The 27,648-nt window shown below is 40.1% G+C and overlaps 2 protein-coding genes across 4 annotated transcripts; one reads left to right on the forward strand and one right to left on the reverse strand.

Annotated features, from left to right (window-relative positions):
- Positions 1-1,474: 1,474 nt before the first annotated feature.
- Positions 1,475-9,371, reverse strand: LOC121856158 (early endosome antigen 1-like). Its single transcript, XM_042351471.1, has 7 exons — positions 9,353-9,371; positions 6,928-7,009; positions 6,158-6,293; positions 5,495-5,594; positions 5,084-5,125; positions 3,502-3,960; positions 1,475-2,941 (listed from the first exon to the last, which is right to left on the reverse strand). Exons 2-7 carry the CDS (start codon positions 6,983-6,985, stop codon positions 2,780-2,782), a joined length of 957 nt encoding a protein of 318 aa, XP_042207405.1. The 5' UTR covers positions 6,986-7,009; positions 9,353-9,371; the 3' UTR covers positions 1,475-2,779.
- A 6,052-nt stretch (positions 9,372-15,423) lies between these two features.
- On the forward strand, positions 15,424-27,648 carry LOC121856159 (AP-4 complex subunit epsilon-1-like). 3 transcript variants are annotated; one of them, XM_042351475.1, is made up of 12 exons: positions 15,424-15,531; positions 16,419-16,455; positions 17,286-17,502; positions 17,684-17,879; positions 18,223-18,419; positions 19,317-19,487; positions 20,034-20,179; positions 20,465-20,659; positions 22,429-22,624; positions 23,043-23,247; positions 24,692-25,370; positions 26,175-27,648. In XM_042351475.1, the coding sequence occupies exons 3-12, from the start codon at positions 17,326-17,328 to the stop codon at positions 26,470-26,472; spliced, it is 2,460 nt and encodes an 819-aa protein (XP_042207409.1). In that variant the 5' UTR covers positions 15,424-15,531; positions 16,419-16,455; positions 17,286-17,325; the 3' UTR covers positions 26,473-27,648. The 3 variants fall into 3 exon arrangements, with proteins under 3 accessions (XP_042207409.1, XP_042207407.1, XP_042207408.1); XM_042351473.1 differs by lacking the exons at positions 15,424-15,531; positions 16,419-16,455 and adding an exon at positions 16,494-16,552; XM_042351474.1 differs by lacking the exons at positions 15,424-15,531; positions 16,419-16,455 and adding an exon at positions 16,525-16,605.

A 27,648-nucleotide genomic window follows, 5' to 3' on the forward strand; every position in this document is an offset into this window, starting at 1 on the left:
CAGTGACTATAGTGCTTTACTGAAGATGATTCCTGGCGTCAACGACACCAACGCATTACCAGGTGAGTGTTAATAATATAGCATTGAATATCTTACCGCGCGTGTGTGTGGAAGATACTGTAAACAACACTTTCTGGAGACGACACATTTTTTTGCAATTTGATAGAAAACGTGTAGTACTTCAGCGTGATAACGGGAGTGTAAACCACTAATGGGTTCTCAATTTACTGTGACTAAACACAGACTGTGCTTTGACAGTCTGGGATGAGGCGTAGATCAGCGGGGGTGTTGGCACCTAGTTGTTACCTTCACACACACCACACGTGGAAGTGACACATACCACAGGTGTTTTATATATGTATAACCCAATTCTATTACCGGATACAAGGCATAATTACCTGGCGGGAGATAACAAGGTGATTAGAGATAAGATAAAACATGAAACTCAAATAAGAAATCTCGGCATTATACTGTGTTACGTCACCCTTCGAATTACTTTTTTCACAGGTGAAATTAAAACATTTTCTCTTCGATTACCTTAACCACTATACTCCATAACCCACTGTATGGATGAAGGGTGGAGGAAACAGTACAATAGGTGGAGTAAACAGTGGGTGGATGAAGAGGGGTGGAGTAAATATGGGTGGCGGAAACAGTGGGTGGAGGAGGTGCATAGCCAGGACAGACCCCAGCAGTCACCTCTTGCATCACATTCCTCCCCCTGATTCGTAAAATATTTCGTGAGATGAACCCCACCCCTACTGTACATCCTTTACCCCCCTACCCCTACATCCTTTACCCCCCTACCCCTACATCCTTTACCCTCCCACCCCTACATCCTTTACCCCCCTACCCCTCATCCTTAACCCCCCACCCCTTCCCTTTTCTGTGACCTGAGAACAAAACACCCTCACAATGGCATCCATCATCTCCAGATATGAACACTCGACTGTCTCGTGGCTTCTGGAGCGTTTATAAGATTCTATTAAGATCTACCCTTCCCCTATAGTAATAAGCTAGACAACTACAGGCATTCTAATCTCTCTGGGTATTGCAGGCATCAGTCTGTTGTATTATTGAGACCTCATGTCATTAATACTAAGAAAACTGAACTCCTGATGTCAATATTTTCTCCAAACCAGCCCCGAGACGACGTATTTAGCCGCGGTAGAGACTCAGTTTGATCTTGATGCCTTTTGGGTGTTAGTTTTGAGGGTTTAGTTGAAGTCAGTCAGTGTGGTGCAGTCTTACCTCACTATATAAAGAGGAAAATGTTAACCTAAGGATCTGTGACTCTTGTGGCCGGGAGTGTCGTGGTCCTGAGGCTGTTTGCTTACCATCGTAGTCGTGTGTTTGCCTCCTCTCTCGTTTATTATCGTCCTCTGTCCTTTCCCCCCGTTTTATTACCCACTTCCTGTTGCCTGATCCAGCGGAGGAACGTGGGTGGGGGAGGTGGAGGAAGGAAGGAAAGGGGGAATTCCATCACTAATTTCTTAAACTAATGAATAATTCTTTTTATTTTTGTAATTTAAACATTCATAAGCGACAAATCAAGTGGAGGAACAAATACAAATAAATATACAGACATTTCATAGTGGTACAGTACACCACACTACCCAAAAAATACAGTATTTCAGAAACAATGGTACATGATGGGTGTCTTAAAAACCTTGGTGGGTACAGATACAAATACAGCTATACATATCAACCTATATCATCATATACGCTAATACGTACAAATACACGAGTTATCCCTCCCATCTTTTACGATTTCTATGGTGATTTTTACATTCGATTTCAGCGTAAACAAGTGAATAAATTAACGTTTAAGACCGGTGTATTTTATTTTTATTAAAAGTTTCGTATTAAAGGGAGGTCGTAAATTTAAGGGATACACCACATTTAAGGGAGTTACAGCTTTAGGGAGGACAGGCTACAAGAGCTATCTGTGGTGGTGAGAGGCCTAGCGTAGATAATGAGGCGCTAACAGTGTTTTCCAGGCCAGATTAGGGTACGGTCTTAATCTGGTTACGGCCACACACGCTGCTGGTGGCCCATTGGGGTATTAGATGGCCAGATGGACCCCAACCTAACCTACTTTATAATCAGTCCCAATAGACCCCAACGTACCCTATGGATAGTCCTAATAGACCCCAGTCCCCTCGATGGACCCCAGATTTAATGAGCTCCCACTGTTGATGCTGGTGCTGGCTGCTGCCGTGGTGCTGGACTATTATCTGATAAGAATAGATAAGCTGAAAACGTCACCACCCCATCCTACCTCTTCCCCTACCCCCTTCTAACCTCTCCTGCACACAATGAATTTAAATAACAGCTGATGGTACTTATTAATATCAACGTACATTAATTAGAAGTACCTACCCTATATGTTTACCGAGAAGTCACAAACGTAAAATAAAAAAACTATTTCTGTAATTGTATAAATTTTAAGTATGACAGAGAGGATTTTCACCTAAGCATAGTGGCTAAAAAATTTTCCTCGTCACAATTTTTTTTTTTATATATAACTGAGGAAATGTTTAACATCGTACAGTGCAATAGTTTAGAGTGTGGCAAACAAGACTTTTTACCCATAGGCACTAAAAAATGTAAACAATACAGACAATATTTTTACCATGACATTTGTTTTACTTCATTGATCAGAAACAACCTTGTATAATTAACTTGAGGATGATAATGACAATGATAATGATATTTTAGATAATTAATCTCATTTGCATCACTCGGGGTTGTGTGCTTAAACGGTGGTGCTGTGTAGTTAGGCAGTGTATTCATCCCCTGGTGGTGGTGAACTTGCACCCTCTGATTCGTCATACACACTTTCATCGTTTGTAGTCCCAATCATGAGGATTTCTGTTGTTTCCTCTTCTGTAATATGATTCATTATACTCTCTGTGGTGTTAGAGTTTCCTGCTTCACTCTGCGGCATAGTTAAGAGGTTATTGAAATTTATTATTTTATTATAACAGCTATGTGATATACAGTATTTGTGGATTAAAATAATAATCATTGGATGACCTGATGATTAGCCCTCCCAGTTCACTTATTCCTACCTGAGGAGATAAGGTTAGGGTTGCGTTTGGTTAGGTTAGTTAACGTTTGGTTACGTCAAGTTAGGTTAGATTGAGTTAGGGTCAGGTGAAATAAGTTAGGAGCTAATCTTCAGGTAAACCCAAATATGTATTAATGGACTTTTACTCAATCATTTAAACCTGGTATAACAGGTAAATAACTGCCCCATTCATGTCTTGTTAACAAACTTGGTCCAGATCCACAAAGCGTCTCTTAAGTTGAGTTCGTCCTGTCAATTGGGGCTAAGAGATCTTATCTAGTTAAGGTAGAGTCTAGATACACTTTTGATGCCATTTTGGTCGATATTTTAGTGTTTCATATCACAATCAACCCTTTTCATGTCTCTCCAGTTATGAGGAAACTTTAATGGTGAACCTTTTAGAACTGGCAGACCGGACGTTAGTTTACCTTTGGTTGGGCCTCCTTCTCTGTGGCCACGACCTGTTTGACGTCTTCCACCTTCACTTCTGGAGACACAGTTTCTCTTTTGACTTTCTCTCCTTGCTGCTCAGCGGGAGTCTTCACCTCAGATCCTTTCCCGTCACCTGGGCCCGACACATTTTGTTGCCGCTGTTGTGACTGTTTGGTCTTTTGGTCTTGTGTATTGTTTTTATCCTCGAGTGATGACCGGCATTTAGCTTCTAACTCCTCAATGGCTTTCAGATTACTCTTTGTTTGGTCTAGTTCAGTCTTCAGCTGGGAGGACGTAAGCTGGGCCGTAGCCAACTGGTTCCCGGTTTCCTCTGCAGCTGTAATCTTGTCCTTGAGGTCGGCGTTCAGCTTAATTATATCTTCCTTCATTGAATCTATAACTTGAGTCTTCTGGTCACCTTCTGATTTCAGGCGTTCTATGGTTTGCTCGCCTTCCTAGAGAGAGACACCAGAGTTTAATGGAGAAAGAGAGTTAAGGGAACGATAGATATAACCGTAGTTTTTTAACCTCTTCCAAAACACCAATAACCACCAGATTCCCATAGCCTCTGACGGTGACTAATCCTTGTAACTGATGCTGTAAGAATCCATCTGTCTGTCTGTCTGTCTTAACCTAAAATACAAAACTAACATCAACATTACTCTGAACCTTATTATTGTGGAGCCGAGTAAACGCTTACGAATCTATGATAATTAGAACCCCTTTGATTAATATTCTCGTAATTTCAAATTTAAATGCTTGAGGAAAGTTAAAGAAAACTTAACAAAATATTAAAAAATAAGAACATAAGAACTGCAGCGGACCTATTGGGCCATACTGGGCAGTCCCAGTTACACCCAACCCCTATTGCTCATATATCCACCCAACCTATGTTTGAAGCTATCCAGCGTATTCGAGTTAATGATGATATTTGGTAACTTGTTCCATTCATCCACTACTCTGTTTCCAAACCAATGTTTCCCCATTTCGCGCCTAAATCTAAATTTGTCTAATTTTAAACCATTGTTACGAGTTCGCTCCTGGTTGTTCATCTGGTATCTGGTTTCCCTGTTTACATCTCATATACTGAGTAGTTTACATTTGTCCACATTAAATTTCATCTGACATTTTTCAGACCATTCGAATTAATTTTTTTTAGATCTTCCTGTAGTTTTGCGGAGTCCTCGTCAGATTTAATTACACTCCCTATTTTAGTGTCATCGGCAAATATACTTGTGTTGCTGTCTACGCCGATATCTATGTCGTTTATGTATATAATAATAATAATGATCCAAGTACTGAGCCTTGGGGAACTCCACTCTGACGTTGCTCCAATCGGATTTAGTGCCGTTAATGCTCACTCGCTGTTTCCTGTCCTGTAACCACGCCCTAATCCACTTTAGAATATCTCCTTTAATGCCATGAGCCTCCACTTTTCTTATTAGTCTTTCGTGGGGGACTCTGTCGAAGACTTTGGGACTTATATTTTGTTCATATTGGAGTAATTAATTCACAAAAGCCAAATTATAATCAAGAATCATTGTTTTGAGAGTATTAACATGAATTAGCTGTCCTTACCTTCAGTGAATGCTCAGACTTGTCCAGCTGCTCATTCTTCTTCTGTAACATTAATAACTATTAAGTAGTGTCATAACTAGATAAAAAAGATAAATATGTAAATAGATAGGAACCAGTGGATATAGGAGCTGATATTAAGCTATCCTTCATTGATTCTACTGTACTTATAGAATACCATTGGAGACCATTGTTTATGTTGAACCAATGTAAGCTTGTATGCATACTATACCCAATAAAAACGATCTATATAATCAATTAATCGATAGAATTTAAAGATTAGTTGAAAAATAAAACCACACTTGGATGAATAACTCTCATCAAAGGCCATTTTAGGTGTTTAAAACTGTCATGATAGGAAATTTGTGACCGCCAGTTGTGTGTTGCTTATAAGTGGCATTAGTTGTTTATAACCTGGACTTGACTTCTATATTCGACGATCTTCTGTTCCGCGAACCGTAAGTCTGCCTCTGCTCTCTTGTAGTTTGTCGTGATAACTTGCGCCTCATCTTGTCTGTAACAATAAACAAAGAACTTACCTGAAGAATAGCCAACCTAGTTTATGTCACCTTAAGAATTAACCTCACCTCAAACACACACACACACACACACACACACACACACAAACACACACACACAAACACACACACACACACACCATCCCTGACACCGGCCCCTACTACCACCTGAGATCCCCTGTCCGAGAATTGCTGTTCGACACCACAACCGCATCCAGCCCATACGTGCACGAACTGATCGCTATAAGAACAGCCCAGTCCCAACCATTGTAAAATTATCAATAACATGTAATAAATCAGTGTATTCACTCCCAGTAAACACTGCTCCCTACACTGTCACTATGTTGAAATGAACTGTAGTTTGAGCTGATCCCCATCTAAGTTACTATATATCTTATTTGTGTCACTTATGTCACTTGTATATTATTTGTAATTCGTAACCCATTCCCCAAATATGTAACTGTATATTTTCAGCCTTCTGGCTGCCAAGCTCTTTCAATAAACCGTTAATTATTATTATTATTATTATTTATTACACACACACACACACACTACTCACAAAGCCTTCTTGCTGATAGCGTGATTAAAGATGCCTTCTTTTATGTTCTGGTTGAGGCTGTGGTTCCTGACCAGTAGTGCAGCCACCACCATGACGAGAGCCAGGAGGATAATTTGCGTGGCGTTAACCATCTTTCCTGTAAATAGAGATTCTCATTAATCCTCCCTCCAAAAAAAAGTACCTGTTTTATTGTATTTGATATGGCTAATAATCAGAAGTTACAATTTCCGTTTATTTGCCATTATTTCCATGCAATATATATTCCCTTTAACCCATTTAAGTACTCTATTTTTCTGTAATTATTACCATTAGCTGATTAAGTACCATTTTCATGCAACAAAGTCTATTAACCCTTTACCATAATTTTCCATCAATAAATAACACCATTAACATATTTAAACACCATTTCCATACAATAAAAATCACCAATACCATTCATTTATAAATTTTTCATGACCGTGGCAAAAAACTTGTTGGTTAGGTTGTTATTTTACCGTGACACTACAATCTCTTATTTAATACCTCTATGCCCTGTCCACTGTACTGGTTGAATCTTTCTATCACGATTCATTTAAACTTGATCAGGTCTCACAAAACCGACCCCGAACCCCTCATGTAGAAAATAATGGAGTCATGCATCGTCATATGGACTATCATAACATACTATTTTTTTTTTGTTAATTTACACATCAAAATATTATAAAAATCAGGTAAACTCTTAAACTTTGTAAAACTAGGTTGCAATGTTGGAGGTTCGGGGTGTGGTTTACCTTTCGTTCTCCCCAGTTTGTACTTATGGAGGCGATCACCTCTGTTTGCTTCTTGCATATTATTCTTTTGCCTCCAACTTAACTGAAACAGAGTGGTATAAAAGTAAGAAAAATCTAGAATTGTATTTGTTTGACACACATGCTTTAATTGGTAAAGAAAGTAACCAAACTGCGTGACAATCTAATCAGGTAACCCAATGATGGCATGTTTACCTTATTACCTGATGGCCAGCCTAACTACAGGTGACCATGCCGAGGAAAAGATCGAGACCAGTGACCTGTGATAGTCTTGTTAAGTGAGGAAGGCCAGTAGTGTTCTCGCTTCCACTTGAACTGGTAGACTGTTCCATAGGTCTACCAGCCTCTGTGTGAAGTATTTCCTTATAATCTTCCTGCATAACACCCTCGTGAGTTTGTACTTACGTCCCGCCGTGTTGGCAGTGCGTGACATCACGAAAACATGTCCCGGGTTCACGTTTTTCATCAGCTTCAAATTTTGTGTCTGCGTTCTGCCTTATTGTGTCTTGTGTAAAGAGTTGTTAGACCTATGGCCCTCAGTCTACTTGGATAATCCAGTTATCGTTCAGGAATCAACTTAGTTGCTCTGTGTTGCACATTATCTTACCTCTGAATTAGGAGTTACGCCTTATAATACCCCAGGAGACCGTTACACACGAACCCTGTGACGGGAGACAAAAAATAAACTCGGAAATTCGAAACGTGGTCTCAATAAGTTGGCCAACCAAGGATAAATCAAGAAATACCTTAAAATCGTATTATCTCCACTTGTATTAACAGTATATGTGTAAACGTGTAATATGGGAGGTGCAGTATATTAAGATAGTTCCCCTCCAACATGTTATCGTTTTCTCTGGTGACATGTGTATAAAGTCTACGGGAATTGCACACCCACGGTTAAGAAAGTGTAACGTGCAACAAACACTGGCGCTGGTACTTTGGAACCAATACATGCCCAGTACGTGCCAACAGTGTGTAACAGAGACGTGAACAGGTCCTGATCACCCCTCAATATATATATATATATATATATATATATATATATATATATATATATATATATATATATATATATATATATATATATATATATATATATATACTCACCATTTTTCACGTTGCAAGGAAAAAAATTAAATCCCAAACTCAGGGTCAACTGTCATGGGCTACAGGGTGTACAAGACAGCATCACAAGAGACTACAGGCACCACACTGTTTTTGTCTTGCTGGTGTGTGTGTGTGTGTAGGGGAGGTAGTTGTCCGTTTTATCAGCTGCCCGGGGGTGAAGAGGAGGGAGAGAGAGATAGGAGGGGTGGGGAGGGGAGAGGGGGGGCGTGTAAACAAGATATTGGTATCAACAGTCTTGTTGTGTGTGTGTGATTTACCACACATGGATAGACAGACACGTGTACAAATAGACAGACAAATAGATAATTAGACAGGGAGATAGATAAGGAGAGAGTACTGGAGGGGTTATGTTTCCTACTGTCTATACTGTCTGTCTTATCTTCAAGTTTGGGTACGTCTGTCAATCGGGTAATCAAGGACACCACGTACAAATAATTGTTCATTATACGTCTGATTGTTCGCTGTTCATTATACGTCCGTTTGTTCATTATGATAAGCCCTTTGTTCACTATTCATTATACGTCCGTTTGTTCATGATAACCCATTTGTTCACTGTTCATTCACTGTTTGTTCACCTCCTTGCTGCCAGCCGTAGAACAACGTGTTGGTTCAGTGTAAATATACCCCCCCGCCCCGCGAGTTAATTCCACCGGATGATTAGTAAACACTCGAACGCTAACTGAGGAGGGTTAGGTTAGGTTAATGTGAGAGTGGTTAATGTTCACATGAAATAAGCTGGGAGAGGCTAATCTTCACTGATCCATACTTATCAAACACAAGCAAAGCGCCAGGCAGAACTTTACCAGGCGAAGAAAAGTGTTGATAATGGCGAGTCTTATCGTTATCTCTCTCTCTCTCTCACATACACACACAGTTTTGAGTGCATGAATCGCATCTTGAGGTATATTTTCTGCCAAATTTGTGAATATTAGCGAGAAATACAACATGAATCTTGCTATGAGGAAGAGAGAGAATATTTATGCGGATTATACATAAATGGGAATTAGGAACTGGTGATACTGCCATCGTTGGGTATAGTTAAACTGTGAGATATATTCTTTAGGGATATACCACGAGAGATGAGGATCAAATATACACGACAGGGTGATGAGTATACCTAACCCATGAGTATTAGCTTGAGTATTATCCTCGAGGGTGAGTATACCTAGGATATATATTATATTCATGATGGGATACTTTACAATGTTTATCTATTAACGTTCGGGTGGGATATATTCTAGGGAACGAATGTTACACAGATGTCGCTATATATCCTTACTGGTGTAGCGGTAGAGACCTGTCATGGTGGTGGTTGTGAGATCTGAGGAGGAGTTCAGTGCCACGTATGACTGTGTGCGGGAGGTCCCTCGGCCACTGACCGTCCTCACCTCACCCTTCAAAGTCTAGATGTTCTGTACGTCTTCTACTCGCACAACGTTAAGTTTAAAAGTGTTTTTTAGTGTCAGGTGGTTTTAAAAATAACTTACGTCGTGGCGAGCGAGAAGTGGTGATCGGGTGTTGATCTAGTAATAGTGAAGCGTCAGAGGAAGGCATCACCAAGGTGTACACGACGAAACTATAGCTGTTCGTGACGAGCCACACCTCTCTCTCTCTCGCTCCTTACCACCTCTCACCACCAATAACATTACGCTTCTCTCTCTTTCTCTCTAAGTTTTCTGTCATGTCGACAATGACTAATATTACTGAGCATTAAATTACATCAACTAACTGTATACAAGCATTTAGAAACGTGTTCATTAGGTTAAGCACTGTAGTTTATATTGTGTTTTACTGAGGAAGGTGCAACATTTGGGACACGTACGGCAGGTGTCCGCTCGGCACAGGTGTTTTACACGTGTCTGGCGGCAGTGGTAGTCCAAATCAAACATTCAGTAAAATTGCTTAAGTCTCTATTTATTTCCATTAAGTGTAACGACAAGTGCTTGATAATGATAGTGTTAGATGAAGAGGGTATTACACACGCACCAGGTACCGAGGTTGTTTTCTTAGTTGCCATCCACAGGTCATCTTACTAGCCGTTCAAGCTGGATTTCTTAATACCCCCATTGTTAATACAGGTGGGATACGGGAGAGACTCGTTGGTGAGGGTCACACTAGATAACACCCTCCTTGCATCTTAGTCTGAGATTTGAACCCACGAGTGACTGCAGGGTGTGAGAGGCAAACACACCGGACAACTCGCCAACTGCACTGGCTAACCATTACCCTGGAACACTATCTGCCAATAAATAAACATCCAGGTTCCTAATTACTGCTATAGGCACGCACATACACAGGTAATCTTAACGTAAAAATGGCCGCAAAACTTTGATTATGACAGATTAATACGATATTAAATGCACTGATGACGATGGGACTTGAGTTAGTATAATATAATCAATAATTACTCCTACGGCTGGCTGATCGTCCACTATATTTACAATTAATGTGGATGAAAAAACCCTGATGGAATTACTTTTAAGTGAAATGCGTTCAGGGAGTACGTTATAGGGGGCAGGCGATGGTGTCAGATCTACTAATTAAGCTCAGTGGACAGGTGTACAGTATATACCACAGCAGGTGTTTCATCCTCTGGACCCGTAACACCTGTGTCTGGTCACCTGTCACTGTATTAATGTATTTCTGTGGCTACGACACTACCACCATATATAATGTAAGGACACATGATACTATCGAGATAAAGGTAATTTGATTTTTCTTTCTCCAATAACAACAGTGTTTGTCTTTGTGCAGCCCGCTGATTGGTTGATTTGGTCACGTATTTCTGTGCTGTGTCTTATTGGTGTAGTACCTTTGTTTGTGTTTTGAAGCAATTTGATTGGTTCATTACGCATCGAGCTTGTTTACATTTAGTGACATGCTGATTGATCTCGTATTTCTGACTTATTGACCCAGTCGTTTCCTGCCTTCCTGAATATGACAGCCTGATATTAGTAGTGATGATTTTAATTTTGTATGTAATTCATGCTTTAAATTATCTTATCACTAAAGGGATTTATATCCAGTTATACTGCACATTCTGAGGTCACTAATCCTAAGGGGATAACTTAACTACTTTTAATTTTAAGGTCGCTGCCACCAGACCCCCTGGACAGTATGTAGCTTGTGTAGGTAGCTAGCAGAGCAAGCCAGGCACGGATGTATGTTTGCATTCATCAAACCAAAGGTGGGAGTAAGGATGAAACATCATTCATGACTTGACTAATTTATTTCCTAATAAAAAATACTGCATTCAGTTACAATACAAAAATAGTTGACCTTCATCAAAATAACTACTATTGGGTTCATTACACATCACACCAGTACACGACCTTCTACAAATTAACTAATTTTTACTTTTTACTTTTATCCTCTTCGCCACTGATCGGCTTGTTAGCCGCTTGGGCGATCGGTCACGACTCTTTTCCTTTATATTCTTCACCAAAAGGTCGGCTCGCTAGCCGCCCGGGCGATCGGTCACGTCTCTGTCACGCACTGTTGGCAAATACTGGGCATGCACCGGCTCCTGAATGTACCTGAACCCGCTCCAGTGTTGGTCAAGTCTTCTCTTGAAAGAGCTCACACTCGGTGCCGTCACAACACTTTCTGGTAGATTGTTCCAAGAGTTTACAACCCTCACTCCGAAAAAGTTTGCCCTCACGGTTTTCCGGACTTGCGGCTTCTTCAATCTTGAGCTGTGACCCCTTGTGGGGCGAGCGTCCGCCAGCTCCAAGTAAGGACACTCAACTGAGTAGTGCCCCCTGAGATGCTTATAAACCTCAACTAGGTCCCCCCTTGCCCGTCTGTAGTATAAGCTAGGCAAGTTCAGGCGCTCCAATCTCGCAGGGTAGCTGAGATGCCGAAGTGCAGGCACCAGCTTGGTGGCCCTCCTTTGAACATTTTCAACCAACTGACAGTCCCTAGCATATCTCGGGGACCAGATGGGGTGACAGTACTCCAGATGGGGAAGCACTTCACTCCTGAAGATCGTCACGAGGGACGGACCGTCTAGATATCTGAACGACCTTCTTATAAGACCCAATAATTTATTTGCCTGATTTACCTTCTTCTCACAATGGCCCGAGAACTTCAGCTCATTGTCAACATACACACCTAGGTCCTTCTCACACACAGTCTCAACTAGTACATTTTCTTCATCCCGTTGGGACATATGGTACGCCTCCTTACCGTTGGTACGCCCCAGGTGCATCCTCTTACACTTCGTGACATTGAATCTCAGCAGCCATTCCTTCGACCATTCCTGGAGCCCACAGAGGTCCTTCTGCAGCTCTTCACAGTCCGCTTGGTTCTTAATTTCCCGAAATAACTTGGCGTCATCGGCAAACATTTGTATGGAGGAGTGTACAACGTCAGGCATATCATTTATGAAACAAACAAACAACAGCGGGCCCAATACACTACCCTGCGGTACCCCACTTGTTACAGGTACAGATGACGATTTCGTGCCATTAATCACCACACATTGCTTGCGGTCATGTAGAAAGTCTTCTATCCACGCTAGGACATTTCCCCGAATTCCGTACCCTTCCAGTTTGATTTTCAGCCTTTCGTGGGGTACACTGTCGAAAGCCTTGGCAAAATCTAGGTAAATATTGTCGATATTACCACCCCGTTCTAGAATATGGGTCCAAATATCCAATACCTTGAGCAATTGTGTCAAGCAAGAGCGCCCCGGCATAAAACCGTGTTGGCAATCTTTTACAAGGTTGTTTCGTAGTAGATGTTCCATCGCTGCATCTCTGATAATACTCTCAAGTACTTTACATATTATGCTGGTCAGGCTCACCGGTCTATAGTTGTTCGTGGAGTGCCTATCGCCCTTCTTGAAGATAGGACTCACATAAGCCACTTTCCATTCACTGGGGACCATTTGTTCATCCAGGCATTTACAAAACAGAATCTTCAGGGGCTCTGCAAGCTCGTTGCACAGCTCCCTTAGCACTCTAGGATGCACCATGTCAGGTCCAGGACTCTTATGGACCTTTAGCCTGGACAGTTTATTTCTAATACCCTCTTCTGTGAACACAATGTGGGTCAGTGCTGTGTCGAACCGTCTGTCCTCAAACGCAGGAAGGTTAGTTGCATCCTCTCTTGTGAACACTGAGGAAAAGAAGCTGTTCAATGCCTCAGCTTTATCCTGGTCAGAATCTGCGTAACTACCATCTTCAAGCCTCAGGTCTGATACTCCTACTCGCGTTTTCAATTTCGACTTTGCATAGCGGTAAAACGCCTTTGGGTTTGACTTGACCTCGCGTGCAACCAGCCTTTGGAACTCCTTTTCAGCCCTCCTACACTCTATCTTTGCTTGGTTTCTGGCTCTTGCATACATCCTCCTGTCTTGCTCATCGTTTGACCCAACCCACGTCTTGAATTTCTGGGTTTTCTTCTTAATTTTGTCGACCGCCGCATGGTTCATGTGTAGGGATCCCCTCGTATTCCTAGAAGCACTGGGTTTGGTCTTGGGTATATATTTATCGATCAAATGGGTCATTTTACTAGTTATGATATTCAGCGTAGTGTCTGCGTTCTTGTACCTTAATAAGTCAGGCCAGTTGATACCCCTCATCTCTTCCCTCATCCCATTGTAATTTCCCTTGTAATATTTGCACCTTGGCCTGGCCTTATCTTGAACTAGGTAACAGTTAAATCTGAATGACAACACTGTATGGTGACTGGTGCCAACTGGGGCAAGGTGTTCCAGTTTGGCCACCATACCCTCCTCGTTTGTTATGATGAGGTCAAGTGGCTTGGGTGTTTGTTCCCCTCTGTAATGTGTCGGGTCTCTCACATGTTGGAACAGAAAATTATCTCTCAGAGTTTCTACAAAAAGAGTAGCAGGATTATTCAAGTCATTCGGGGTTGACTCGTTTCTCCAGTCGATGTCGCCATAGTTAAAGTCCCCCATGATAAGGAGGTGGCTGGGGTTGAGCATCGCCGCATTGTTTATTAAGGTTCTTAAGTTCCTTTGATTTAGTGGGCCACAGTTCGGGGATCTGTAGATACACCCGACGATAAGTAAGTCCCCTCCCTTCATAACAAATCAATGACCTCCTTACCCAGGTCAATCTTTATACAATCACCCAAAAATAATTTCTAGCACCAACATTTACAGCACCATTCTTCCTTGTAGCACCAAGGTATACTTGATCGGTACCCCGCTCACACACTACTCCTGCTAGGTAGAAGGGATACTTCCCAGGTAATCATTCCAGAACTATTCCAGCATCAAGTGTCATGGGGTCGTTTAAGTGGCGACCACGAATCATTACATATAAGACGATCATTGTCTTCTGCCCTAGATGGTGATATGTAAGAGGTCCAGGGGCCTTCAGGGAGATAAATTACATACTAAAGTAAGAGTCTGGTTTGCTAGTTTCTGGGGAAATTAATTGGGTTATATCATTAACTCGGAACCGTAGCCAACATAGAACAAAGGCATAGGCTCTTGTTTTCTTGGCGTGGGTATATCCACTTCACTGCGATCTGTATTTAGGGATCCTCCCCTCACACGTTGCATTCGCTGAACACATTCATAAGATTCTCTGAGTTATCCCTTACAAAAGTTTCTTGTTTTCGAATGTTTTCTGTGACTCGCTACAAGCGCGGTGGATTGAATGCTATGTAGCGTAATATGAATTAAAGAGATATTAAGGATGACAATGATGTGCGCAGTACACAGTCAGAATACGGAATAACACAGGGAAATTAAGAACCAAACAGACTGTGATGTGTTGCAGGAAAATCTCTGGCAGCTTCAGGAGTGGTCACAGGAATGGCTGTTAATCTTCAGCGTTACGAATAGTAATGAGGCGTATTACATGTTCCAGTGTGATGAAGATCCACCAGTAACTGAAACCAAATGAGAAAAGGAATCTGGATGTACAATATATATTGACAACCAGTTGAAGTCCTCTCGGACTTTTGTGAGAAGAAGGCAAATAAATGACTAAGATTTATACGAAGATCGTTTACATACCTACTGTAGGTGGTCCTTCCCCCAAAAAATCATTCTCATCTCCTCCCTGCCGCCGTTAATCGCCCGTAAGGCGATTGCCGCCACTCATTCTTATCGCCCCCCTGCCGCCGTTAATCGCCTGTAAGGCGATTGCCTCCACTCATTCTTGTCGCCCCCCTGCCGCCGTTAATCGCCCGTAAGGCGATTGCCGGCACTCATTCTTATGGCCCCCTGCCGCCGTTAATCGCCGTATACTCTTTAAAAGCGAAGTGCTTTCCCTGTATACAGGGAACATGCAGTACATAGATATTTTAGTTAAAGTTCTCAAGGAATGTGTTACAATTTACATGACTAACTGTGTATACTTTTTAACAGCTTCTTTTCAGTTATGGGTCAGTCACCTGATACAAGTTAGAAACCTCTTTTTTGTTTGTACCAGTGACTGTAGACCCCAGCCAAGGACACCACTTCAACTATGAGAGGTATGTTTGACAGTATTTCATAACACTGTATTGTAATGTCTTTGTGAATTTTGTTACAGTGTGCAGTATTTACCTAATGGCTCTTTGAAGATTAGGAATGTCTATGAGGTCTGCCTTAGTGTCTTTGAAGGAACTTTGTAGAGGGAGTTGAAAGTTTTAAAGGGAGATTAGAAATTATTGAGTCGCAAGTCGTTTCCGAGCGAGTCGTTGACGCGGGGGCGAATTATTAACAGTGCTGATCCCTGGGTTGTACTTTACAGGTAGCAAAAATAGATCTCCAATTATCAGTTACATCATACAATAATTATACCTCCTTGTGGTATTATTACACAACAGTGATACTTGTTAATAGCACAGAGTGCTGGTATTACTTACAGCACCGTGCTATTAATTAACAAACGGGGAAACATTTACCTGCGCATTAGCTGTGAGTATAGCTGGTTCTCTCGCATAGATAACAAGCACTCATTCTGGTGACACTGTAGTAATGTTTAAGGTTTCAATACTCAACCTGAGACAATTGAATTCCCATTAACCTATCCACAACAATGTACACAATAATCATTAACACGTACAGTCAGGGCAAGTACACCAGTCTGTCTTTCCAGTGTTCCTATATCCAGTATGTTCACATGGATTGTTTTTCAACTGGAGAAATATTAAATAGCTTTATATTTGTGTTTTGAATAAGATCCGTAATCACTGCAGTATACCCTTTTGAGTGTGTATATTTCCTCAGTATTTTAGATCTTGTTTCTCTCATGTGTGTGCATTGTATGAGATGTGTGTAATATTTCCATGCGTAGAGGAAGCAATTAAGTTTTCCCCTTCTGTTTCAGCCACTTTCCGTGTGATATTAATATTACATAATATTAAATTTGCTGCAGGTGAGCTGTACATCCCGTCTTAGCAGCACCGCCACAGGTGAACATCTCGCTCTGGTTAGCAATTTTAGCAGTTTAGCGAACTATTAATGGATGACGTTGGCAACACTGATTATTTGTTTACATGACAGCCAGAGGTGAGGGAATGTTTTCATTACACTTACCTGTGCCTAACAAGACCAAATTTGATGTAAATACGCACTACTTAAGTATATGAAAATGTCTCCAATATGAATATAACATGTCAGGTATACAGGTGATAATATTTCTACTCAGTGCTGTATACTACACACGGTACAGCACCCCAGTCAAGGAGGGACAGTTTGGAATTGTTCGACTGGAGCTTTAACTAACATGTTTGTTTTGTTGAACTAAATGTAAATGTGACATACCTTTGGTGACTATAATGTGCACATCTAGGAGAGACTATTTAGAAGGGATATTTCGAGCTCATTCAAGACCAGACTTGACCAACACTGATGCAGGTACATGCCCAGATATATACTTTGCCAACAGTGCTTAACAGACACAAGTGATCGACCACTCAGGCAGCTATTGAGTCGATCAGTGGTGAAGAGAATAAAGTAAAATTAGGGTATCGGAAAATGAAAATTAAATATTCCCCTTCACCTCTGGGTTTATTATTTGATCTCAGATGAATTTTTCAATATACACTTTGTCCCTGGTGTGCAGATATATGACCTCATAGGTTTGGCTGTGGTGTGGTGGGTCATTTTTCCACCATTAGTGACAGTGTTGAAGTAACCAGTTATGTAATCCTGTAGTTATAATGTACTTGAATATTTTCACCGAACACAGTTACACATTACTTTATATATTACATATTTAAATGTTTTTGATGTTCTCCAGAAATGCACAAGTACAAGAGATAGAGGAGTACCAGTCAGAGATGTCCAGTGTATTAGAGAAGACTTTTACTGGTCTTGTGCACAGTCTCCTGGGGGCGGGCAGCTCAAACAACCCAGTTAGTCAGAATGTGTCCGGTGTGTCGGGCCTCCAGAATGTGTCACTTGGCCTGGTACACTTTGTTGAAAAGCTTCAGGCTGCTCGCAGGATATCCAAACAGGTGCTGTTATGAAAATTATTTATTTTTTATCTTTCTTTTGTATTACTGTATATATAGATGTGGTCCATAGGAAAATCTCCAGTTCCTCCAAACACCACAGCCACTATAGTGCAGTACTTTGTCTTCCATATTAATGCTCCCCTTTACATTGATTCAATAGAAAAAATATCTATATTTTCAGGAAGAAGAGCACTGTGTAGAGCATGAGAGTAGAGAGTGGTCGAAGGTGTTATCTAGTCCAGGTGTTAACAGTTCGGTAGTGGCTGACCTGCTGTGTCGTGCTCTCATTGCCAGTGTGCGTGGCTATGATCTTCCTAGCCTCCACATACATGCTATCAAGTTAACTCAAAGCCCTAATGTGCTGCATAAAAAGATTGGTAAGTATGTGTTGTTATGCAAAAACATTAACTTCTTTATTTTACTTAGCAGTTAATTGTTTAATTTATTTTTATGGTACTGTAAGTCATTATATTACAGTATAGTGATATGTACAGTATTGTGCAACATGCCTTTACTGAACTGAACTATGGAAATATGTGAGTGGCCATACTACAACACTAAAATACTGTAGTATGTAAAAAAATGTGCATTGATAAAACAGAAGATAAAACAGTATTTTGTAAGTCATATGTACACTGTCGAAGTTCAATCAGTACAGTATATGTAAATTTGGACAGAGAAAATATTTGATCATTACTTTAATCAAATTTTGAACTACAGGGTACCTATTTGTGAGCCAGGCTCTCCATCCTGGGTCAGAACTCACTTTGCTTCTAGTCAACACTATTCAGAGGGACCTGGCTGCTCCCAATGCTCTTCAGGTTGCTGCATCACTAGACTCACTACCCACTGTTGTCACACCTGACCTTATACCATCCATCATCAAAGCCCTCACACACTGCCTGGCACACCAACAGGTAATATATTTTATTAGTATGTAATGTATTGGATATTTTGTAGGGGCCCATCAAATATTGTGATTTAAGATTTATCCTTTCTCAACAAGTTCCGAGCAATTACAATAAAGCTCTATCCATGGAATATCCTTGGATGCCCCGGAGCTGAGACTGCCTTACACTCGCCTCACCCACAGTTTCCTTATGGCCAGAGGACCACAGCCTTATTGTGATGACTGCCTGGTGCCACTGACTGCGAGACACTTGCTGGTAGAGTGTCCCAGTTATGGGGACTTCAGGAGTTCTTTTCTGGCCAAGTGCGAGTAGGAGGATGGCTCCTTCTCCATCTCAAAGGTTCCTCAGAGAGAGAAATTCAGCATCTGATTGTGGACTTTTAAATTTTTTAGTTACAGTTGGGGTATTTAACCGCTTGTGATTTTAAATAAATACAAGATTTTCTATTTTAATTTTGGTATTTAAACTTGGTAAGATTTTATTTTATTTATACTGTATCATAGTTTCAAATTATAAGTTTCATTTTTGGCGTCAAATAGCCACAGGCTTCAACGCCAGATATTCTACCCAATCAATCGATCAACCACGTAGTTTTTGGTTCTCTCGGGGAATACACCCAGGTTCAGAGGGACGAGTTTTACCACGACCTTTAAGACAGATGTTGACTCATGTAAGGTGTTTCAGTAACATCTTATATTATGAAGAAGTTGTTCTTTTCTCAGAAAGATGCTCTTTTTTCTGATAGTTTTATTTTTCTTTCTTGTAGAGCTCATAGAAATTCTTCTCCCAAAGTGTATGAAGTTGTTTGGGAAAATTCATGTATTTCCTAGATAAACTACTGTACAGTACATGATGACTAAAAATATATTGGCACTGCTAAAGTTATTGCACATGAACATTCAGGTGTACATCAGACGTAGGTGTGCAGCGATGGTTGGTATGGTGGCAACAGGGTGTGGGGAGGAGCTTCAGGCGACCACTAGTGACTTGATCCCTCACCTACTTCACCTCTTGGCTGACCAAGACCCGGGAGTGGCGTTGTCTGCCATTACCGCCCTGTGTAACATTTATAAGGTATACCAGACAGATCCTTAGTTATCATAATATACTTGTTGTTCTTTTCACTTTTGGGGGGAAAGTTGAGATGAATTTTTTTTATTGATTAAGTAATATACAGAGCAATTTAAAACTAATAGTATTGTATCCAAATATTTTTTTATTATACTGTACACATTGCTTAAATTTTATTTGTACTTCTGTCGATCTTTCAATAATTATCCAGGCTGGAGGAGAGAACTAGGCTTCCACCTAATAAACTAACCCTTACATATTCAGCAATAAAATAAGTATGCTATCAGTTGTACTTGCTGGTGGACTAGTATCTTGCTAAGGGCATAAGGTAACCCACTCATTACTTGGTGCTAAGAATCAGCTCCTGTTAATGTACTCCACATCATACCGGGATAATACTCAGAAGACCAAAGAAAGATCATATGGAAAATAATTTTAGATACCTGTGCTGTCTCATCCTTGGCTTCCCTTTATGCCTTCTATCAAGCTTCCACATATATGCTCGATTTGCTGCAGTTACTTGAATTACTGTAGTTTATTCTCTCGCAGGTTTGTGGTCAAGAAAAGGCAGAGTTACGTGACCAAGTTGCCAAGAGCGCCTCGCACCTCTTGACTCAAGCACTGAATGGCTCTCTTCCAAAAGACTATCAAGTGAATACACTGTCGGCTCCATTTGTTCAGATTCAAATGCTTAAGTGAGAGAAATATTTTTTGTAGTAAAAAACAAACAAAAAAACCCCAGCTATGAACTTGTCACTTTCTGATGTCTCTTCAAAGACTTTTTAAAGATATTGTTAATTTATGGAAAGTGATAAGTTGATACCTGCGCGAATCTTGAAAGAACAATGAAGTGAATAAGGCAACATGTAGGAATATTTGTGACACTGTGCTGGGAATAATTGGTTGTGGATACTTCAAGAGTTTTAGTTTGGGAAGATGCTAAAGAATCCACAGGTGTAATTATATGAATATTCTTTCAGAGTACTGCAGTCCTTGTCAAGTAAAGATTGGCGAATTCCAAATGAAGTTATTGTAGCAGTTGAATTGGTTTTAAGTCAGCCATGGGGAGGCAAGGAGATTGCTTTATATGCTGTCTTGCTGGAGTGTGTGTTCACAGTCACAGCTCTGCCACACAATGACAACTTACTGTCTAATATTCTTCAAGTAGTTTTAGGGTAAGTAGGAATAACTGAACACAAGTACATCATCGAGATTGAATAAATGACATTGAATGATTGAGTGTTGCTCTTGATTTTGGTCACCCTGTGTTAAAGTGGGGAAAGTGCTTGCAGAAGTGATTATAAATTTATTTGAAAGAAAATGACCAAGAAATTCAGTACCTTTGTTGTTTGTGTAGTCCCATCATCCATTTGTCTCCTTGTGTCTTGAATTTAGAAGTACAGTCAACCCTCGCTTTACGCGGTCCCACATTCCGCATTTCCAAGTTTACGCGGTACCCTGCCGAAACCGGAATGCTCACATTCCGCGGTGCGTGTACCCCTTTACGCGGAGAGCGGCTGGCGAGCCGCGCCATTTTTGGATCTAAACCTCCCGCCATGTTGTGTAAGCGGCCCGAGCAGGGTGCACATAAGGTCGCCCAGTCATCAAAACATTACCGAGTTCTTCACCCGCCACCCACCACAGCCGGCCCAAGTCAGTGATAGTGATAATTATAGTGAGGATATGGACTTTGAGGGGTTTGACAAAGAGGCCCTGCAAGCCTCTGTGGTGGATAGTGATACAATTGATACAAGTGATACAGGTGAGGGCCAATAATCTGCCCTCTGCCTCGGAACCAATCCCCCATCCCCGTGTGCCCAGCCATCTTTTCTACTAATGTAAGTGTTAAAAAACCTAATATTATTGGTATTTCTCTTAATTATTAATTGTGTGTGCATACCATCATAAAATTAAGAAGTTATTTTTACTACAACGTAGGTATTGTGTCTGAAAAAGTGGAGTTTGGGGGTCGGCCCGGTCTCTATTTCAATTAATCCCACATGTTATGTTGTTCACTTTATGCGTTTCTCACTTTCAACGGTACCATGTGGGTTGAATTAACCGTGTAAAGTGAGGGTTCACTGTACAGTAAAAACCTCATAATTCGAAATGCAGTTTTAGGGACTATAGCCCTTACGAATTATGAGGGTCACTTATCCGGAAGGAATGACAAACAAAACGACATTACTCTTCCGTCATCTGCCTCAATCAAAATTTAAGCATTTCTAGGTACAGTACCAGATTTAGGGTTATCAGACGTAATGGCTCAAACATTGGGCAATGATAGAAAAACAAGTGGAAGAAGCTTTCGCTCTTTCAATAAACCGTTAATTATTATTATTATTATTATTATTATTATTATTATTATTAACTTGAAGTGACCCTGACCTACTGTCCGACACATTTGCAGTATAGTACTTGTTTACTGTGCGGCGGGCGGGCGCATCCCATGGTGACATTTGAGTCCTGCATATTCATAAATGTCTTCCATAGCTCAATATTTTACCAAACATTGCAAAAATTTTAACATTTCGTAACAGCAAAACATTACAAATTATGGGTGATTTTGACTTTGGGGAGTAGGAATTCTGGGGTTTTACTGTAATGATGCATTGTTACAAAGATGCACTACATTGTACATGCTCACAATTTCTCCGAGAGTTTTATTGACTTGGTGACCATTACATAATTTATGTCTTCTGTTACAGGTATTTACTATTATAATAAGTAAAGTATGTTGGACCTCCAGTCATTTTATGCCCCTTTATGGTAAATAAAGAAACCCGCTTCATCATGTGTTTTGGGGAAAGAAGACCTGCAAGTAATAACTGTTTTATCTTTGAAAGAAGACACTTACTTCTACAGTATAGTTCCATGAATTTCACGTATATTTGCTTTTTCACAACTTTTTGTACAAAATTACTGAAATATAATTTTGTTTTAGGTTCCTCAAGAGCTCAAATGTTGACCTCAAGTATGTGGGCTTGAAGGCCCTTGCTAGTGTCTTCTCGGTGTTGGAGGAGGCACTCACACCTAGTCATCTGGAGGCTGTACTAGACTGTCTCTACCACTCTGATCCAAACCTCCAAGCCAAAACACTCAAGTTGCTTTGTACAATGGCCAATTCTCATAACTATCAGGTATTTTACTTATCAATACATCTTTGATTTATAAAACATCTTTAGTGATACGTCATGACTGTGTTTGTGTCTTCTTTAGATGGTTCTCAGGGTGACAGGATTATCATTTTGAACTGATCTGATTCATCAATTTACCTGGTGTCTGAGATGATTTAAAATTGGCCCTTGAACTAGATCCTCATTTATTAGAGAATAAAATAATAAATAACTTGGCCTTAATTACAGTAATATCCTCAGTTTATCTCTCAAGTCACTGTTGTTTGTCCCATTAGTTTATTTACAGTAAGACAGCTTCCTTGGTCCGTACCCTCTTTGCACCTTCTCCCTAAACATCTATAAAAAAAATCTGTATCAAATTTAATGCTATAAAAAAAATATAGTTATTGAGTACAAAATTTTATAATTGATTTTTCCTTAGGCAGTTTGTACCACTCTGCTGGAGTTTTCAGGCCGTACAAAAGATTCTGCCACACGCAGAACAATTATAGAGGAGCTAGGAACCATTGTAACCAAGCACTGTCAAGATGTGGCTTGGTGTGTGGAGCTTATCTTACCAATCATTCTAACTTCCCCAACACCTGACAGGAGACTTGCAGATGCTCTTGTGTATGTGTTGGGTAAAGGTAATTCTTGTTGCATTCTTTGTAAAATTATTTCCAACAGGTAGGATCCAGGTGGTAGGTTAATGGTTTATATTGTATGGATAAAATATTTAAAATTTTGACTAAGTGGACCAGGTTCATGTGTAAGATGAATTCCTAGCACTGTCTGTTGTTCTTGTTTCTCTCATCAGGGCATCTAAGAAGGCCTATAAAAAAGCCTAGAAAATCTCATTGCTTTAAGCTGAATACATTTTGTGCAATCTTTGGTGGGGATGGCTATTTTTTCCTCTTGCTTTGTAACACTAGGGGAGGTGACCTGTTACACTACACAATTTATGAGCCAACTTAAGGCATCTGCCATGTGGGTCTGGTATGGAAACAAGTGTGTACATAGGACATAAATGCATCTTCATTATCATAGATGGAACTTAAAAATTGATTAAAAAAAATATTCCTACCATATATGACTCCAGTTCAGAAAGTTTATTATATAGTTGAAGATTTATTATTGATTGTGGTAATTACATCCCTGGCGATGGAACAGCTTTGGTCATATGTTGCCGAATTAAAATAAAGGAGTAAAACACTAAAATTAAATAATGTAAGGTAAATAACGTAAGTAATTGCATGACTTTTGTAAAATAAATATTTAAACATTAATAGATAAAATTCAAATCTTGTGTAGAAGGCTGGCTTCTTCCACAAAGGAGAGGTCATCCCCTCCCATGCTACCCCCTGCCCCACCACCAAAGAGAGACAGTAAGACCTATCTCTCCCATTACTGGGAGAGGTGCTTACAACTAAGATCTCGAGATGAACCACTTTAAGTGTCCAACAGTCAATGGGATCAGGCAGTCATCACAGTGGAGAGGGGGGCGCATTCTCCATAAAAAAAACCATGAGTCAGCCGTGTGGGGCCAAGGCAGTCTCCCAGCAGCATGACAATCCCTGATACCCCCAGGCACCCACTGCAGGGTGGATGTTGCAGAGCTTGTTTGCTCCGACAGCATCCCACCTGCATTGCCAACTCGAGCAATTGGCAGCTGTTATTACTGGCTTCATATCAGAGGCAGGTAGAGGGAATTGATGTGCCACAGAGCAAGAAGCCGCTGCTTTAGCCACAGCAATAGCACACTCCTTACTTTCTCCCCCACATGGGCCAAAACCCAGCAAATACTGACTTTGCAGCCCCAACGTTGGATGAAAAATGGCTGTAAAATACTGTATCTATAACAAAGGGATGGGGTGATGAGACACTAAGTAATAAGTATTATTAAAAGTGACAAATGATGTAGAAGGTTAAGTTATTTACTGTATTTTATTTATCATATTACAATAGGAGAAAACAGCAGAAATTATTGAACAATGACAAGGAAAATCTGTTTGATTTTCACCTGTTTCAAGGACACGTTTTATCTCATTGGTCTAGATAATCCACAACTATTGTTTTCACCTTCATTTGCAGGATTTAGAGAAGAGAAGACTATTCAAGCCTCAACTGAAGCCTCCCAAGAATTGCTTCTGAAGATCTTCAGCCACAATACACTCTCTCAAACTTACCTCAGCCTCATAGCTTCTGTTCTTAATCTACATTATATCAGAGATCCAAAACAAGTATCTAAGTATTTCACCGACTCTTTCTTCGAGAAAGTTAAGTTCATGACCAATTTAAAGGAAAGTGACTCTGCCATTTTCCAGTGCCTTAAAAATATTGGACTTCACGATGAAATTGTATGTGCGGAAATTATAACATTTTTGCAACCTCATACAACCAAAGGAAATGTAGATCTTGCTGTGAGAGAAAAATCCAAAGAAATATGTATGTGGCTTACTAATCCAGAGCTCAGTTTAAGAGTCATTAAAAGACAGGAGGACATTTTGAATCGTAAAGTAACTCTTGACTTAACATTAAGCTTTCTTGATAAGTATGTTGTTGATTCTCTTGAAAATGGTGCTATTCCATATAAGCCATTCAGTGTAGTCATGGGAAACACTAGCATATTGGATAAATTGAGCAGTGATGTTCAGGAGACACAGTGGAACACTAACCCCAGCACCGGGTCTGATGATGGCCACTCCTCGACACCATCTACTGGCACTGGCCTTACTAGCGTCACCAGTCAGAGCAGCAATGTATTGAACAGGTATCTAATATTCTTCCTTTCTTCTCTCTGCTTGTAATTAATTCTCAATTGAAGATTAATAGTGAGAATTTGGATTTACCATAAAAAAGTGTGTTTAGTACAATGTCACAAAATTAGTTTGAAAAGCCTCATGTTAACACCATTTTCAACATAACTTGCAGTTTTGTGCACCATTTCCTAAAGTAAATGCAAAAAGAGTGAGGCTTTGTGTTACTATCTTTGAAGTTGGAGTGTTAGTTCTGAAATCCCATTTTACAACCAAGCCTAATTTAGGCAACTTATGTATTACCAAGTAAGTTTACAGATCAACCCAGGAACCCTCAACTTTAGTGGTTAGAACTTGTTGATTAATTTGTTTACATCTTCCCATCACTTCTTTATATCCTGAAGAGACCTAAAGTCACCAATCATGGTTAAAGATAATGAGTTGGCCACACTAGCATGTGAACTCCACATTCTTTATTTGGCTATAGTTACAAGCTGTCATTTCCCAGGTCAACCTTCAGTCACAAACCAGTTTCACTAACAGAAAGGCATCTGTTCAATCCAGACTAGTGGCTAGATTTTACCCGAGAAATAACAACTTGTAACCAAATGAGGGATGCAGAGCCTACACATGGAGATTGATACTCTCTATCTTCAACCTTGATTTGTGATTATTGTATCCAAAAGTCTCTTAAAATACCAGGATATGATGGGAAGGTCCTTACATTTCACTTGAAGACTTAGTTCGTGATACACGAGTTGCTCGAGCCAGACGTTACATTAATAAAGTTATTAATATTGCTTTAACATTGAATCCAGGAGTATGATTGCAAATACCAAGAGTGTGTGGAGCACCGAAGGTCGTATACGTCAGAAATCCGAAGGGGAGGAATCCATCAAGTCTCGTGTTGACTCGGCTTCTCAGCCAGTGGGGAGCCTCCAAGGAACTCTGCTTGGGGATGAGGAGGAGGAAGATGAAGTAACAGAGGGAAGTGTTGAACTGGCAGATGAAGCACAAGAAGATGAGAAAGAGAAAGGACTGGAAACCTCTGTCATTCAGAGGTCGCAGCTGACTCAGGCACTTCTGGCAGGACTTGGAATGACCAGGACAAAATAATGTACGTCAATGTCTCTCGAGTATTTGACCAAAATCATCTAGAAGAGAATTTATGATTGCAATAGCTAATTAACCCATGTGCTTTTGTACATGAAATTTGCACAAATTTTTCTGCAAAGTCCTTTAATGAATACACTGTATAAAACAGTGTACACAAGGAAAATTTTTTTATTCTTATAATTTTCAAGTGTTCATTAACATAAGCATAATGGTGCATATTAGTGACCCTCTAACCTGGCATTGTCTCTACTGATGCTGTACTGTACTATATTAATATAATTAAAAGATACAATCATTGCTGAATGAGTATGAATGAGTGAAGGAAATTAATTTTAAAGTAAATTAAATAATGCATAAAAGTTTTTTCCTGCCAAGATGCAGGCTAGTAAGAAAGTTGTGCTTGCTGTTAGTGAAACAGCTGTTTGCTGCGTTTGCATCCTGCTGAATGCTAAAACACATTAAATATCAAACTGGAAAAAATCTGTTAGCCAGTGCAGTTGGTGTCCGGTCTTTTCGGATTATTCCTTGACACTGGGTCATAAACTTGTTAACTCGGGGTGTGGTTGTTGTCAGCTTCTACAACTTAAACAAATTCATACCAAGGTGGTCCTAGGGCCAGCCATCCTTGGAACATGAGGGGTAACCATTATTATTATGGCCTCCATCAGTCAAGGGGATATATAAAGTAATAAGAAAAACCGAGTACTATATAATTGTTTTTATTAACTTACTGATGATTTTATACATATGAACATATAATACAGTACATGGAAATGTTTTTTCTGCATTACTCGAAACAAATCTTGATAATGAAAATAACTGTACGCAGCATCTCTGTAAAGAAAAGAAAAACATGATTAGAGGGAAATGTGGAAACACACATTATGGTCCTCAACTGAACCACTGACTAAGATCTGACAACCACGACAACCCTTACAAATTGCTCAGTCAAGCTGCAACATTAGAAAATTTTGTTCCAATTCCTTTTACTCTTGAACATATTGTATAATATAATATTTTCTGGTAAAATTCTATTACATTAAAAACAAATAAATTTCTATGAATTATATTGGCTACTAAGGTTGTTAAATATGAGTACAGCTAAGTCATCCAAGTCAAGTGATGTTTGCTGGGTTCTCATGATGTGTTCTCTAATAAATGTGAACCAATAATGTA

This window comes from Homarus americanus, unplaced genomic scaffold, assembly GCF_018991925.1.
Source record: "Homarus americanus isolate GMGI-L3 unplaced genomic scaffold, GMGI_Hamer_2.0 scaffold48016, whole genome shotgun sequence".
NCBI lineage: Eukaryota > Metazoa > Arthropoda > Malacostraca > Decapoda > Nephropidae > Homarus > Homarus americanus.